We start from the raw sequence: 14978 nt of genomic DNA on the forward strand, positions 1-14978 counted from the left end.
AGTAGCTCATTTTCTGTTTCCACAAGAGCGCAACTGTCGTGTGAACTACATTGCCCATAATGCCATGCGATATAAACACGAGCCACAAGTGTCATTTTTAGCCAATCACAGGCCGCCCAGGATGTTTCTCTGAAATGTACGTGTCACTTTCGGATATTGGACATCATAAATACTACTTTACTTTCATGTCTTCTTGTCGACGCACACACATTTAGAAAGATGGCAGAGCCTAGCAAGCAGGACATTTGTGCCATTTTCAAGCGACTTCGTTCCATTCCCACGAATAAGGTGAGCCTTCCATACTTTTTTGGACAACAAGGAAGTATAAACTCAGCATCTGACACGTCGTCGCACTTGGAGGAACAAGCACAGTTTATTTAATTGGAGCGGTATTCCGAGTCCAAGTCGACGTGACAGCTTCTGTGTTTTGTCTGAATGTTTGTATACATTCGCGCTTGGAACTTGAACCGACACCAAAAACTTAAAAAGTACTTAGCTGTTAGCTTAACCGTTGGTAGCCTAGCTAGCTAAAAAAAGGCTTCACGTGCTAGCCGTGTTGCCTTATTTTGAACCATTCTCGAAGATTCTTCATCATTGGGTACGTCGACAGCCACTAACAAAACAAATGAGCGCAATGTCACATTTTAACAGGTGTTTTCATTGTTTTAATGTACTGTACTGGAATGACTTTATCAACAGCTGTTTCTTGTTCATGGCTCTTGACCGAGTTTAGTGAGTTAGAGAGGTGTGTTGATTGTAAAGCCGGGTTTGCATGTACAATAAAGGTAGCTCTCTTTTAAAGCAACTATATCACCATGGTAACTCTACTTTGAGATCACACTGATCGGACATTTGCTCACTTTTTGAGCCGAGCATCAGGAATACAATAGTATTGATGTGTATAGTATAGTCATGATGTGCTATACATATTACCATACTACTTTGACAGTTACTATGGTACCCATTATGTCATTGTATGGTCATATCACCTCGTACTTCGGTACGTGACAAAAAAAACCCCTTAAATTATATTCGGAAAGCAGGAAGTGAACAAATGTAACAGTTACAGATTGTAAAAGTACCAGATGGAGGGGTAGGATTTAATCAGCTTTGCTTCTTCCTACTCCTTTTGGACATGTGGAACTGTCAACTGATTATGTGATGCATTCAATTGTAATCTGATGCATGTTCACATGAAATTAAACTATTACCATTACAATATAATCTGAAATATTTATTTGGCCGACATCTCACCACGGTCCTTGTGTTAGTCTTCTTCAATGACGATATTTTCTTCCCACTCAATCAACTGCAACAAAACACGGCGGCTGGGATTGCTATGTTTTTTTTTTCCCTTTTATGCCGTTGTGCCGTTGAGCACAAAACCCAGCATTGTCGAGCCTTGGTGTCAATAAAGTTGTTGTCTCCTTCTCCAAGGTTTGTTTTGACTGCTCAGCAAAAAATCCCAGTTGGGCCAGCATCACCTACGGCGTGTTCTTGTGTATAGACTGTTCTGGATCACACAGGTCTCTCGGGGTGCACCTGTCCTTTATTCGGTAAGTCACATCACAAATGATGCATGTTGTGCTCTGTTTCGTTTCTATGACGGCATTCAGTCGAGTTTCAATGTGGGCTGTAACTCGACAGAAACTGGCTGGTCGAAAATGTTGGGTAAATAACATTTGTGTGTGTCAATAGGTCCACAGAGCTGGATTTTAATTGGTCATGGTACCAGCTAAGATGCATTCAAGTGGGAGGGAACGCTAGCGCGGTAAGGGCATGCGCAAGTAGCATTACCGAGCTGTACTATGTACGGCAAACACTGTCTAACGTCACTTCCTGTCTGCTCTTCTGCAGACGGTGTTCTTCAGCCAGCACGGCTGCACAGCCAACGCGGCCAACACAAAATACAACAGCAGAGCCGCTCAACTGTACAGAGAGAAGATCAAGACTTTGGCCACACAGGCCACCAAATGCCACGGTACAGAGGTAATACACATCTTTTATTCAGTAGCAATAAAACAAAGGCTTTCAATTCAATATATATTCTGTAATAATAGTAAACAGTCTATGAATCAGAATCAGAATCGCCTCTATTGTCATTGTAATTGCATACAACGAAATTTGAGTGCAACTCCACGGTTCATTTTATAGAAAGTAAAAATTAAAATGAGGAAAAGAATAAAAATAAAACAAGGAATACGAATAAACCATATCTTTTGGACTATAAGTCGCTCTGGAGTATAAGTCGCACAAGGCCAAAAATGCATAATTAGGTATTTATTTTGCAGGTAATTTATTTTCCAAACTACTTGACCAAAACAGACATTACGTCCTCATGGAAGGCAAGTTCTACCAATAAAAGAATAGAGAACAGGCTGAATAGGTGTAAGATATGCTAACACAATGCTTATTCAGCTACACAAAAAATAAACATGAAGAGAAAAGGTGTCCAGTGTTTATGTAGCATAAACAATTTTTTCATTTATAAGTCCCTCTGGAGTATAAGTCGCAGGAACCGCCAACCTTTGAAAACAAGTGCAACTAATAGTCCGGAAAATACGGTAAATATAAAGTGGCAGGTGCTGTTCAGAATAAGTGTAAATATATGTACATCAAAAACAATAATATACAGTAACAAAATGTAGAATTGCAGTCACAAAAATGTGGTGCATGTTTTTTTCTATTTTTTTTGTGTTTACTATTAATGTAAATAATGAATATAAAATAATAATACCAAAGCATATAATAATAAATGTACACATACCGCCTTTTCCAGCTGTGGTTGGACAGTCAGGGCGGCCCATTGAGCGCGTCTCCGGAGGACAAGCACGTCGATTTCTTCAGTCTCCACTCACAGGTACACAACGCTGCTCGTTTGGCTCAACCTGCCATGGTTATAATAAAAGCATCGTTTGTGTTTTTATTATAGGAGGTGCCGGAAAATTTAGGCCAGATGAGCCTCAGTTCTGCTGCGTCAGTGACGAGGGGAAACGAGGAGGGCAAAAATGGTATTGTTGCTAGTGTCTCACTATGTATGCATAAGTCGTGTGTGTATTAAACACTGTATTTTAACAATGTGTTCAACACTGGCAGGCAATGCTGAGGACGGCCCCAGCGTGGACCTGCTGAGTGCTTCGCCGAAAGCTGGTCCAGGTAAATACGGCAACATGACCTCAAATATAAACCAGAACTCTGAACGTGAAAAGAAGCATTATAGCGTATGTGAAAAAGCATCAAATCCAAGTAGACACCCCAACATCAGATATGTTCTGGCCTAAAAGCTTGAAGTTATGGTCCATAATATGTAATGGTACGGTCTTACAGCCGTGCAGCAAGTGCAAACGTGAATAGAAACATTGTAGCACATGCTTATACCTTTTTAAAAAGGCCTGGAATCCAGGTAAATGCACTCATAAATACATCATAGTAGACCAGGGAATACATTCTGACCGAAAAACCTGGGGAAAATTAATTAATTCATTCGTTCATTCGTTCATTCGCAAGCCAATCACAGGGCACATATAGACAAACAACCATTCACACTCACATTCATACCTATGGACAATTTGGAGTCGCCAATTAACCTAGCATGTTTTTGGAATGTGGGAGGAAACTGGAGTACCCGGAGAAAACCCACGCATGCACGGGGAGAACATGCAAACTCCACACAGAGATGGCCGAGGGTGGAGAAAGACAAAATAAGAAGCCAAAAAGTTACCACTTCCACACAAAATAAGAGAACTCATTCATTTTCTACCGCTTTTCCTCACGAGGGTCGCGGGGGGTGCTGGAGCCTATCCCAGCTGTCTTCAGGCCGGGTGAGAGGCGGGGTACACCCTGGACTGGTCGCCAGCCAATCACAGGGCACATATAGACAAACAACCATTCACACTCACATTCATACCTATGGACAATTTGGAGTGGCTATTTAACCTAGCATGTTTTTGGGAGGAAACCAGAGTACCTGGAGAAAACCCACACATGCACAGGGAGAACATGCAAACTCCACATAGAGATGGCTGAGGGCGGAATTGAACTTTGGTCTTCTAGCTGTGAGGTCTGCGCACTAACCACTCGTTCACCGTGCAGCCCCTGGGGAAAATATCAGCGAAAATTGAAAAGAGCATGGTCTTACAGCCATGCAACAAGTGCTAACATTAATTTTAGCGTGATTAATATTCTCTATATAACTCTTTTTTTCTTTGTTTGGGTGATGCAAGTACGTGACAAATTTTCCTTTACCTCACATTTTCCAGAACCTTCATCTCTTCTCAAGAAGAAGCCGACCACCAGCAAGAAAACGGTACAACAAGTCAGGCGGGTGCCACGTTATTCCCAGGACTTTACTGACGCGTCACGTGCTTTCACAGTTGGCGGCAAAGAAAGGAGGTCTGGGCGCTCAGAAGGTGAGCAGCAAGAGCTTCACGGAGTTGGAGAAGAAGGCCCAAGCTGCCGACAAGCTGCGAGAGAAAGAGGAGAACGCCGCCGGCGACAAGAAGGGCGGCGCTCCCGCTGAGGAGGCCATGTGAGAACAAGGCCGCCGCTAACTTGTTGTCCTACTCGGGGAAAACTCATCCACCTCTCTGTTCCCGTTTGAAGTGCTCCGTCCATGCGTCTGGCCTACAAGGAGCTGGAACAGCAGAGGCGAAAAGACGAGCAGAAGCTGAAGAATCTGGAGGGGAAGAAGCGGGAGCAAGCAGAGAGACTGGGAATGGGGCTTGGCGTCAGGAGGTGAGCGGAAGAGACAAAGACGGCATCCAGTTTGAACGCAGAGTACTCACTCTTTTGTTTTTGTTTTTTTTGTCTTTTTTGTTCTTTTTGCGCTTATAGTGGCGTCTCTCACTCTGTCATGTCCGACATGCACATCATCCAGCAGGAGCGCCCCCTGGTGGCCAGGACCACCAAGCCAGCACGTTTCACCGATGAGGAGGAGGGGGATGAGGGAACCCTTAACTCCGGGTAGGATGCTTTTAGGTTGAAGTCAAGGTCCCATGCTGTCATGTTTGGAGACCAAAAAGTCCTTACAGGGGACATTTTAGCTTCTTTTTTAACATTTGTCCTCTTTTAGGTTCATGTCACGCTACGACAAAAGCGAATCCTCGGATCTTTATTCCTCCATATGGCGCAAGAAAGCCGAGCCGGACTTCTTCCTCAGCTCCGCCATCACCTCACTCGACGAGCGGTCGGTGGCGAGCCCTCCTTTCTCTTTTTGATTGCTGTGTTGTCACCGTGGTGACTGTTTGTCGTCTCCCACCAGGCCTGCCAGCCGCAGGAAAGCCGAGCCGGTGCCGGTGGTGGACAAGGGAGAAGCTCAGAGGAAATTCGGCGAGAACGTCAAGGCCATTTCCTCGGATATGTACTTTGGAAAACGGGACAACACTGAGGTATGACCATTTGTGAGACAATTTGCTCTCTAGCCAAGTTGATGCACGCGTAAATGGAGCTTCTGATTGGCTAAGACGGTCTCGCCATTTTTTGCTACGTCTTTAAGGCCCCGCAGTTTGTATTATTGTTAGCTTTAATCGTTCATGGAGGTTTTTTGGATTGACTTCCTGTTGTCAGTACGAAGCCAAGACCCGCCTGGAGAGATTCGCCGGGAGTTCTGCCATCAGCTCGGCCGACCTGTTTGACGAGCCAAAGAAACCGAGCGGTACGTCATCGACTGTCATGCGCGTCTGTGTCATCATCCCGACGAGGCACACAAGGACACTCCTATTCTTCCTTCCAACACAGCCAGCTCGTACCGCCTGACTGACATGCTGCCCAACGCTCCCGACATCACGCAGCTGAAAATGGGAGTGCGCTCCGTCGCCGGGAAGCTCTCCGTCATGGCCAGCGGCGTCGTTAACACCATTCAGGTCCCGAACAACCATTATTAGAAAGCCTCTTTTGCTTGAAACAAGACTTAAGTATGCCTTCTTTCCCCTCAGGATCACTACACTTCCTGAACATCAAGTCAGAAGATGAATACCGGGAACTGATTTTTCTGGAGGACCCATACAGCTAAAGGGTTGGTCACAACATTAGGCACGATTGCACCATTTCAAAACATCCAATATGAACACTGTGTCCAAAATTGTGCCATTAATTTGGTTTGACTTTGCAGTGCAGCAGTCTGACCAAGCTCCGACTGCAATAACACGTACTTTGTACTACAGGATATATACACACGTACTGTGTACTACAGTATGTAGCATATGAAGGTCTCTGCTGATATGAAGGTTATCTTTCCTCTACCCCCCAAAGTGCACTTATATTTTGGGACACGACCAAAAATATACACTTGATACTTTCTAGTTAGTAATCATTATGAAGTACCCAGCTAATATTGCGGTAGCTTTTTTCTTTTTTGCGTGCGTTTGCAGGCCATGCACCTTCCTCTGACTCTTTTAGAAATGTATATATATCGGACACATCTCATATTACTGCAGTTTTGCACGAGTATTTCCTATGTGTATTTAGATTTGAGGCATTTTGTGTTGGAATGGGTTCACTTCCTGGTGTATGGGATTCCTAAATTGTAGGGAATGCTGTTTTTTTTTTTATAACGAAGGTGGATGTTTTCAGCCTGCCTCGTTCTTTTTTTTTTGCCGCTTTGAGACAAGGATTCTATTTTTAATTTGGACAGGTGGTGGCACGCTTGGTTTTATTGCAATAATTAAATTTAATTCAGTTATTGCAGCTCAGTGGTCACGCACGGAATGGACATCAATAACAAAGTGTGCAAGTTTGAAGAGTCTTTCAGGACAAACACCAAATATTTCTTCACTTTATCCCGTAAAATCCAAAGATTGTCATACCACTCATTCACTTTTATTGTGCTGTACTTTGGAGAGTAGTAGTTACCTTTTTTTGCATTTGCTTGAAATTGCACATTACAATTAGATTTTTTTTTATAATTTTTTTATAAAGTCAGGAGGACCTCAGCATTACATATAAAATAATAATTATTGATTTGTCATAGGGACAAAAAGTAGCCGTTAGATAGCTATGGATGCCTCACTCTATTTTTCCGTTTTCTGATTTTTTTCTTTTTTATAACTTTATTGCTATCATCGATATCTCATTATAAATGTAATTAGCTTTAACAACATCCATAAATGCATAATTACTTTGTCACTTTTTGTGACAAGAGCTAGAGAAAAAAACATGGCTGGATGTCTCACCTTTTATTGCGATAGACATTTTTTTTATTATTACGTAATAAATATTGGTCATGGCAGCAACGTTTATGGGGTTGTGTTAGTTAGTGTTATGTAAAAGAATATCAATACTGGAATAGCAAAACTGTCAAAGCTTTGCACATTGTTGAAATGTTTATTTGGGGGGGGGCATTTGAAATAAAATGGCTTACACCATTAATATGTTGTTTATTTTAGATTCTGTATAATTTATATATTTACATATATATAGTTTTATATAGATTTATTTAAGTCATTACGTCGCAATACACCTTTTGATTTTTCAGGGGTCTTGTGTCAACACGTCTGGCAACCGCTTACGTGGCTGCCTGAGGCGTTTAATGGTCCTGTGTTAGCGTGGTAAAGCTGAGCTATTCATGGTGTTTTGACACATTCCAGTATATAAAAAAATCCATAAAGCTTTTCAAGATAACGTCAGTAAGATGTAGAACATTAGAAAACTAATTATATTTATTAGTAAGATAAGAGAAAATATTGAGTCTTCCAAAATCCCACCTCCCGTTAGTGGAAGTGTTTCGAACTTCCGAGGGGTCATGAATGCATCCTTTCTCAAGCACAACCGGGTGAAAGGAAAGAGTCACTCGAGAGAGATACAACTTTTATTTCACACTTTTTCTGCTGTATTTCGCGTTATGAACATACCCGAGAAGCTGAAGTGTTATGTTAATGCAAGCCCCTAAGGAAAACTGCTGAGTTTTTTTTTGTTATCCTGTTCGAAGTCTTGCCTTTTGAAAAAAGCAAAATGCCCACCGAGGTGAAGCAGAGAAAGAAAAAGCAAGGTGATGATGTTTCTTCAAACTGCAAACAAGAAGAGCCAAAAGTGAAGAATGACTATGGAAGCACTGGTAAAACAATTTTGGACTTTAAAAGCATCATGTGCGTTTTGTCGCTGGGACTGTGTGCAGCACTCAGCTGGTAAGTCACTAAGTCACACCAAACAAAACCACAGGTTTTATCCTTTACCCCCACACTTTATTTGTTGTATCTTGGCCTTGCAGGGTGGTGATCCAACAGAATGAGAGGTTCTCCCAAATGGAGGACAAGTTCAGGCTTTTGCACGGAAAGACGTCAAGTTTGACTCAAATGGAGGAGCAAGTGGAAAAAATAAACAAAAAAGTAAGTTTGTTAATAGGCACGAATTCCAGCAGATGTTAATAAGAACTACTAAGTTTAAAAAAATTTAAAAGGTCAAACGTGAAAGCGGAAGAGTCGATGCACTCCTTTTGGCCAACATAATAATTACTAATGCTACCAAATGACAACTACACGAGCTTGAACTTAAAAAAGGGGGTGAACACAACCTGGGATAGACTCCTTTTGGCCAACATTTTACATTTACAATACGTGATCTCTGTAGTCGCTCTTTTTGGCAGCCTGCAGCCTTTTGTTGTACTAATCCCAGCATATGTTCAGGAGAATACACTAAATATATATATTTTTTTAAAGGTCAAAGGTCAAAACACGGAAGGTACAACTGAACATTTGGCAGTATATTTTCACAAGAAGTACAAAAACATTAATTGAACAAGGATACTAGATTACACAGTATCTATTGTAGCACTTTTTGGCAGCCCTATGTTGCTCTACCAATCACAGTGGTGTACTACCTTAAAGGGCGGAGCTTGACTGAATACTCCATAAATCCACTCCAGTGACTGCATAGTCCAACATGTCTAGCTCCACCCTCTTAGGTACCCCAAAAAGTTCAATGCCATCCATGTGCCGGCTTTAGCGCTTCCTCCCTCCTTGTCTTGTGTTGCGGCTGCAGCTTGCCGCCTCTGAGGACGACCTCCAGGAGGCGCTCTCCGTCGTCTCTGTGGCCACGGTACTGCGGCAGGAAGTGTCCACGCTCCACGCAGCCGTCGAGGCCATGCAAGCAGATGAGACCTCAGCGTCCGGAGACCTCCAGACGGTCAACGCTCGCTTCCTGAACGTGACTGAGACGTGGCAGGCCCGCCTTGCCGCCGCCACCTCCGAGCTCGCCGCCCTGAAGGCCGAGGCCCGGGAGGCCCACACGGGAGCCACGGAGAAAGTGAACGAAATGGAGAGTAGGCTCAGGGTGCTGTCGGAAAAGCTCGAGGAGTTGGAGGACAGCACCAGGAGGAACGCCCGAGCGTTGGAGCGCACCGAGACGGACGACACCAAGCGAGCTCAGGACCAACTGGACTGGAACACCAAGCAGATCCACAAGCTGGAGGAGCACGTCAACAGGCTGGCCCATAAGGAGGCAGAGCTTAGTGTGGAGCTGCAGGAGCACATCCCGCGAGCGCAGGAATGCGAGGAGCACCTTCCCCACGTGGAGGAGGCGCTGCGCTCCATCCTGAAACTGGGCGGCGACCTCAGCGGGGCGGAGAAGCGCCTGGAGGAAGTGACGCTGCAGGTGTTTGGGGCCGAGGACAGCATGCTGAAGACTCTCAACCAAGTCGTGGAGATGAGGCAGGAAGTGGACGCGCTGCAGGCTCGGAGCAGCATCCTCAAGATGAAGAGCGAGCTCTCGGTGGTGCGGGAGGCGGTGCATGAACTCACCATGGTGCTGAGGGGGAGTCGGGACACTGACGGAGATGAGGATGATGAGGAGGAGCCGGATGAGGAGTGGGTTGAAGATGATGGCGCCGCCCAGTGATGGCATCCATCAGGGACAAGAAGTGTCGCTGTTTTTAAATGAAGTATTTTTACAGGAAATGGCTCTACCTAGTGGACAAGTGGGTGAATTGCAGCTTTTAGTTCAAGCTTGGTTGTAAACAGGAAATGAGTTCAAACTTAATAATTAATATTCATAATTAAAGTCGAGAAAGTCGACATATTTAAAACAAGAAACAAATAAAAAGTTAGAAAAACAGCTTCAGAAAAATATGTGTCTTATTTCAACGCGTCAGGCTAATATTTTAGCTAAGAATGTCCGTTTGTTTTTCCGCAGTGCGAGGGTGCCCACTTCCTGCTTGATGATGTCAGCACAAGGCGCCGGGTTCTCCAGGCCCAGCTGGAGAGCCTGGAACAGGACGTCAGCCGCCTCAAGAACTGGGCGGGCGGTCTCAACGAGAAAAGGGCCGAACGCCAGCAGAGTTTGGACGCACTGACCGGCGCCGTGGATCAAATCGAGGAGAAGACGTCGGCCATCACGACAGACTTCAGCAACAAAGTAGGTTAATTGTTTGCATTAATTGATAACTAATGATTAATCGCTTTGTTCTTTTAGGTGGCGTCAGTGAGGACCGATGTCCGCCGCATGGACGGGTTGCGCTCAGAGCTGGAGTCTCTCGTGACGCAGGTCTCCGAGCTGGAGGAGAGAGCGTCCCAAGCGGAGCACAACATGGTGAAGCGCATCGGCGACGTTCTCGCCGGGAGCATCGACCGTGTCTCCAACCTCCGCACGACTTCAGAACGGAACGCGCAGGCTCTCGAGCAGCTTCGCCGCCGCATCCTCGAGCTGGATGCCGCCGACCGAGACATTTCGGAGCGACTCCGGGAGCTGGAAAGCGGCCGGGCTCGGCTCATCCGAACGGTGAGCTTCGCCGGGGACCTGAAGCCCAAAGTGGCCGCCATTAAGAGGGACTTTACCGCCTTTGAGCCGCGCCTTTCCGACCTGACGCTACGCATCGGAAGCCTGGCGGAGGACATCGGGAAGCGGGGGGAGGAGGTGGCGGAGTTGAGACGCGCACTGGACAACCTCACCGCTGTGGAAGACGTAAGTGATGCCACTGACCATGCTGCTCTTTTATCAGAATTTAAAGGGACGCCGCAGCCAATATGAGCAGCAGGCTACTTTTAGTTTCACCATCACTGAATAAAGACTGACTGGGGATGTTTCATAGCGTAATTTCTTTAGGAAAAAATACATTTAATTACATTTCTAATTATTTTGCTAATTGGGGGAATGTTAATACAATTATTTTTAATTTGTTAGTTTATTCAAATTGTTTATTTACTTTAATATTAATTTTATTGTCATTTTAATCATTTAATATAGCAGCTTCAGTGAAATTTAATTACATTTAAAAATGTAAAAAATAAAATTAATTTAAAAAGTAAAATAAAATAATAAAAATTAAATTAAATAATAAAAATTTAATTTCAAATTGTGTATTTACTTTAATATTTTATTGTCATTTTAATCATTTAATATAGCAGCTTCAGTGAAATTTAATTACATTTAAAAATTAAAAAAATAAAATTAATTTAAAAAATAAAATAATAAAAATTTAATTGAATAATAAAAATTAAATTGAATAATTAAAATAAAAAAGAAATAAAAGAAATAAAATTAGTAAAATAAATAATTCATTCTCCTTGGGCTGAAAAAACGTGCCAGCGAGCAACATTTATCAAGTTTCAGCTTCTTTTGATTAAATTTAAATGAAATTACTAAAAATAAAATCAATTACAGACCATTTAATACATATTCATATAACATTTAAATAATTAATTATCGAATAAAAATGTTTTCTAAGTTATTGATTTGGACACTTTTAGTAACTTTTAGGAAGCCTGGTTGACTTTGTGTGTCTTTAGCTTTAATGCTAATACCCCCCACCCCTTACCCCACCCTGCCAATGGAAAAAAAACATAATAATGGATTGAATGAATTCAGAAGAAGAATTCCACATCACATCTTCCTGCTGGAAAACGTCGAGTGAATTGACTTGACAAACAGCGCCCTCTCCTGGATTTATTTACAGCTGCAGCACTCTTGTTTTGTTTTGTTTTCCATCTTTTCCTGCAGGTGTCAGTCAAACAACCATAAAAAAAATACATATTTACTATTTCAAGAAATTTCATGTCACAAATATGCGGCGGCGGAGGGGGGGGGTGCTCTACCGTGCACACTGCACTTGTTAGCGACTTTTAGCTAAGCCTGTAAAATAATAATAATAATAATAAGGAAACGTACAGGTCACACATTTGTAACAATCGACCTATCATTGGCTGAGATTTATTTTGAGATGTGTAGTGAAGCCTGGAGGTTTCTATGCTGGGTTTTGGTGCTGTGGACACGATTCCTACCTTTTTTGGTATTGGTCGTCTTGGTAGAATTAGAAAGCAACTGAATGACATCAGAGTAAGGTCAACAGGAGTGTTTTTATTGTAAAAAAAAACATAAAAATAAAAACGAGAGTAAACAATAAACAGAGCAAACTGCATTTGACTTGGAGATCTAAGGAGGAAGTTGAAACGGGCCTAAACCAGTGCAGCATGAGTGTGGAATTCACAGACGGCCAGTCCAGCTCGCTCCTTCCTACCTGCATCATGGCGTTAACACGCCTGCAACATGCCAATAACACGCCCAAAATGTCTCATTGCGCCCCCTCCTGGCCAAGGCCTCCAGATAAGGCGGCCAGAGTCTGCGTGGCCTCCTGCAAGGCTCTCTGCATGGAGGCGATGGCCTGTCCGTGCTCCTCCAGCGTGGCGGCGTGCTCCGCCTCCCCCTCGGAAGCGAGCAGCCTCCTCTCCAGCTCCTCCACCCGCTGCCCCATGAGGGAGTCCATCGTGGCCAGCGTGTCCTGGGCCTCCCCCATGGAGGCCACGTTGGACCGCAGGTCCTCCAGGCTGCTCCTCAGGGCCTTCAGGTCTTCGCGTTCTTCTTGCTCCACGGCCACGTCGTACTTGGAGAGAAGAGACTCCACCTTGGAGGAGAAGGAATCCCCGTTCTCCTCGGACGCCTTCAGCCGGGCTTCCATGTCGTCCCATCGCTTCTGCGTCTGAGCGGAGATCTCGTTGAGCTTCTTCTCAACATCACGTACGCCGTCCAGCGCTTGCCCCAAGCCGCCCTCCAACGTGCTGCTTTGGTCCTTCAGGGCTTGGATGTCCGTCTCAGCCGCGGACACGGACAGCTTGAGACTTCCGACCGTGTCCTGCACCAACGCCCTCACTGACTCCACCTCCTGCGACAGCGACGCCACTTCCTGGTTGCGTGTCTGGAGCTCCTCCCTCACGGAGCCGATGCGCTCCTGAATGGACACGGTAGAGCTGTCGGCTTCCTGCTTAGCCGCCCTGATCTCCGCCACCGCGTCCACGATGGCGGACAGCTCCTGCTTGACGAGAGCGGGGTCCTCGATGTCACCCAGGCGGGCCTTGAGGTCGGCGAGCTGGTTCCGAGCTTCGCCCTGAGCTTCGGTGAACTCGGCTACGCTGGCTTGCACCGAGCTGCTCACCTCCTCCAGGCGCTGCTCTACCGTCTTCTCCAGGGAGGAGAAGTCGCGCTCCCGGGCCTCCTTCACCTCGCTGATGCCCTCGGAGAGATCCCTGAGAAGGTCGTTTTGGAGCTTCTGGAGGGCCTCCTCCACTCTCCTGGTCTCCTCCTCGCCTTTCTTCACGCGGCCGATGGCACCCTCCAGCTCCACCCGGGTGGCCCCCAGTGACGACTCCAGGCCGTCCATGACGCTCCTCAGGGACCCCACCTGCCCAAACAATGACAAAGCTTGAGGGCGGCCATCTTGGCACAATAGCAAAATAGAAAATAGCAAAAGTATTGGGTCAGGGTGCTACTTTTCAACCAAGTACCACCTAAAATGACTTAATTACTATTTTTAAATTACATTTTATTCATGCAGAATTAATTCCACTCGTAAAAAAGTGACTTTTCCGCATAAAATTCTGACTTTTTTCTGATAAAATGACAACTTTTTTACCATAATAATAGTCAAATGGAGGCTTCCTGGCCGGCGTACCAGCCGTGGTACTCGCACCACAGTTTGAAAATCATTTTTTGTTCTTGGTGGACTTCTACAAGATTTTGGAGCAAAGGTGAGGTCAGAGGTCAAGCTCTTCCACACCACACTTAGTTCTAAGTTCTTTAAAGGCCCTCCACAAGTAAAGCAAAGCCATGACGTCACCGGTTACCAACCTGTTGGACGACGTTGTCCATTTTGCGGCTCATCTCCGCGCTCATCTGCGCGCTCTCTGCGTGTTTTGCGCTAGTTTGGCGGATCTCCTCCACCACCTTCTGCAAGTGGAAAGCAGCCAGGCCGGCTCCTCCGAGCACGGCCACGTAGAAGAGCACAGACACCAGGCTGCCCAGACAGCTCCTCCCGGTGCGGGGCCTCTGGGACCCCGCTGTACCGTTGCTCTTCTGGGGCTTCTTCTCGTCCTGCACCGGCGCTGCTGCGGCCTTCTCGCTGGTGGAGCTCTTCTGGCGGTTCTTGGCGGTCATGTTCGGGGTGTTTTGGGATGCTATGCTGAAACTCTCTGCCGTCGTGGATGGATGGATGGATGGAGTCTTCTTGCTGGCTTCCACCCCACTGGAGGAGCGAGCAGCGTATCAGGGAGCGCGTCGTGTCTTTGCTGAGGCTTTTTGCGGTGAGGTATGCGGATGGGGGACGTCCCAACTTGGGCTACCCGGTCTTAACTTGCGCAAAAAGTTTAGAAAGTTGCGGGAAACGTGAAATAATCAAACTTAGTGACGATCAAATAAATATTTATGCTCGTTTGTGTTTCAAACATAATAAAAATTCACCAAATTTTCATAATTCTGTAAAGACACGGCCATAGTGGGCGTGGTTAAAAAGCAAAACATTTCTCATACTTTTATATTTAACATCATAAACAATTATGAATAATGTAACTAAATCACTGATGTTGACACTAAATTTATTTTAAAAATAAAATTAAGAAATTAAATTTTAAAAAAAAAAGCAAAAAGTTGGGTGGAACGGTTGTGGGCGGAGCTTAGGACTCATACGTGGCAACACATCCCATAATGCCATCTCACAACTGCTTTTAACCCTCACACTAACACCAAACCATCATGTTTTGTATCAATAACACTTCAATAAGACA

The 14978-nt window shown here is 44.9% G+C and overlaps 3 protein-coding genes across 4 annotated transcripts; 2 read left to right on the forward strand and 1 right to left on the reverse strand.

Moving 5' to 3' along the window:
* The first annotated feature begins 106 nt into the window (after positions 1–106).
* On the forward strand, positions 107–7349 carry arfgap3 (ADP-ribosylation factor GTPase activating protein 3). Its single transcript, XM_058077644.2, has 16 exons — positions 107–288; positions 1438–1556; positions 1699–1771; positions 1858–1989; positions 2780–2860; positions 2933–3011; positions 3097–3156; positions 4260–4306; positions 4374–4528; positions 4603–4734; positions 4834–4962; positions 5072–5185; positions 5261–5387; positions 5566–5653; positions 5737–5861; positions 5934–7349. Exons 1-16 carry the CDS (start codon positions 220–222, stop codon positions 5949–5951), a joined length of 1548 nt encoding a protein of 515 aa, XP_057933627.2. The 5' UTR covers positions 107–219; the 3' UTR covers positions 5952–7349.
* A 41-nt stretch (positions 7350–7390) lies between these two features.
* On the forward strand, positions 7391–11015 carry ikbip (IKBKB interacting protein). 2 transcript variants are annotated; one of them, XM_058077655.2, is made up of 4 exons: positions 7395–8120; positions 8204–8321; positions 10123–10344; positions 10402–11015. In XM_058077655.2, exons 1-4 carry the CDS (start codon positions 7948–7950, stop codon positions 10954–10956), a joined length of 1068 nt encoding a protein of 355 aa, XP_057933638.2. In that variant the 5' UTR covers positions 7395–7947; the 3' UTR covers positions 10957–11015. The 2 variants fall into 2 exon arrangements, with proteins under 2 accessions (XP_057933637.2, XP_057933638.2); XM_058077654.2 differs by lacking the exons at positions 10123–10344; positions 10402–11015 and adding an exon at positions 8974–9860 and having other exon boundaries at positions 7391–8120.
* A 1284-nt stretch (positions 11016–12299) lies between these two features.
* On the reverse strand, positions 12300–14445 carry ckap4 (cytoskeleton associated protein 4). The gene is made up of 2 exons (XM_058077962.2): positions 14047–14445; positions 12300–13600 (listed from the first exon to the last, which is right to left on the reverse strand). The coding sequence occupies exons 1-2, from the start codon at positions 14350–14352 to the stop codon at positions 12497–12499; spliced, it is 1410 nt and encodes a 469-aa protein (XP_057933945.2). The 5' UTR covers positions 14353–14445; the 3' UTR covers positions 12300–12496.
* Between the last annotated feature and the right edge of the window lie 533 nt (positions 14446–14978).

Source organism: Doryrhamphus excisus, linkage group LG2 (genome assembly GCF_037039965.1).
Source record: "Doryrhamphus excisus strain RoL-2023G ecotype Guam linkage group LG2, RoL_Dexc_Guam_v1.1, whole genome shotgun sequence".
In the NCBI taxonomy this organism is placed as follows: Eukaryota; Metazoa; Chordata; class Actinopteri; order Syngnathiformes; family Syngnathidae; genus Doryrhamphus; species Doryrhamphus excisus.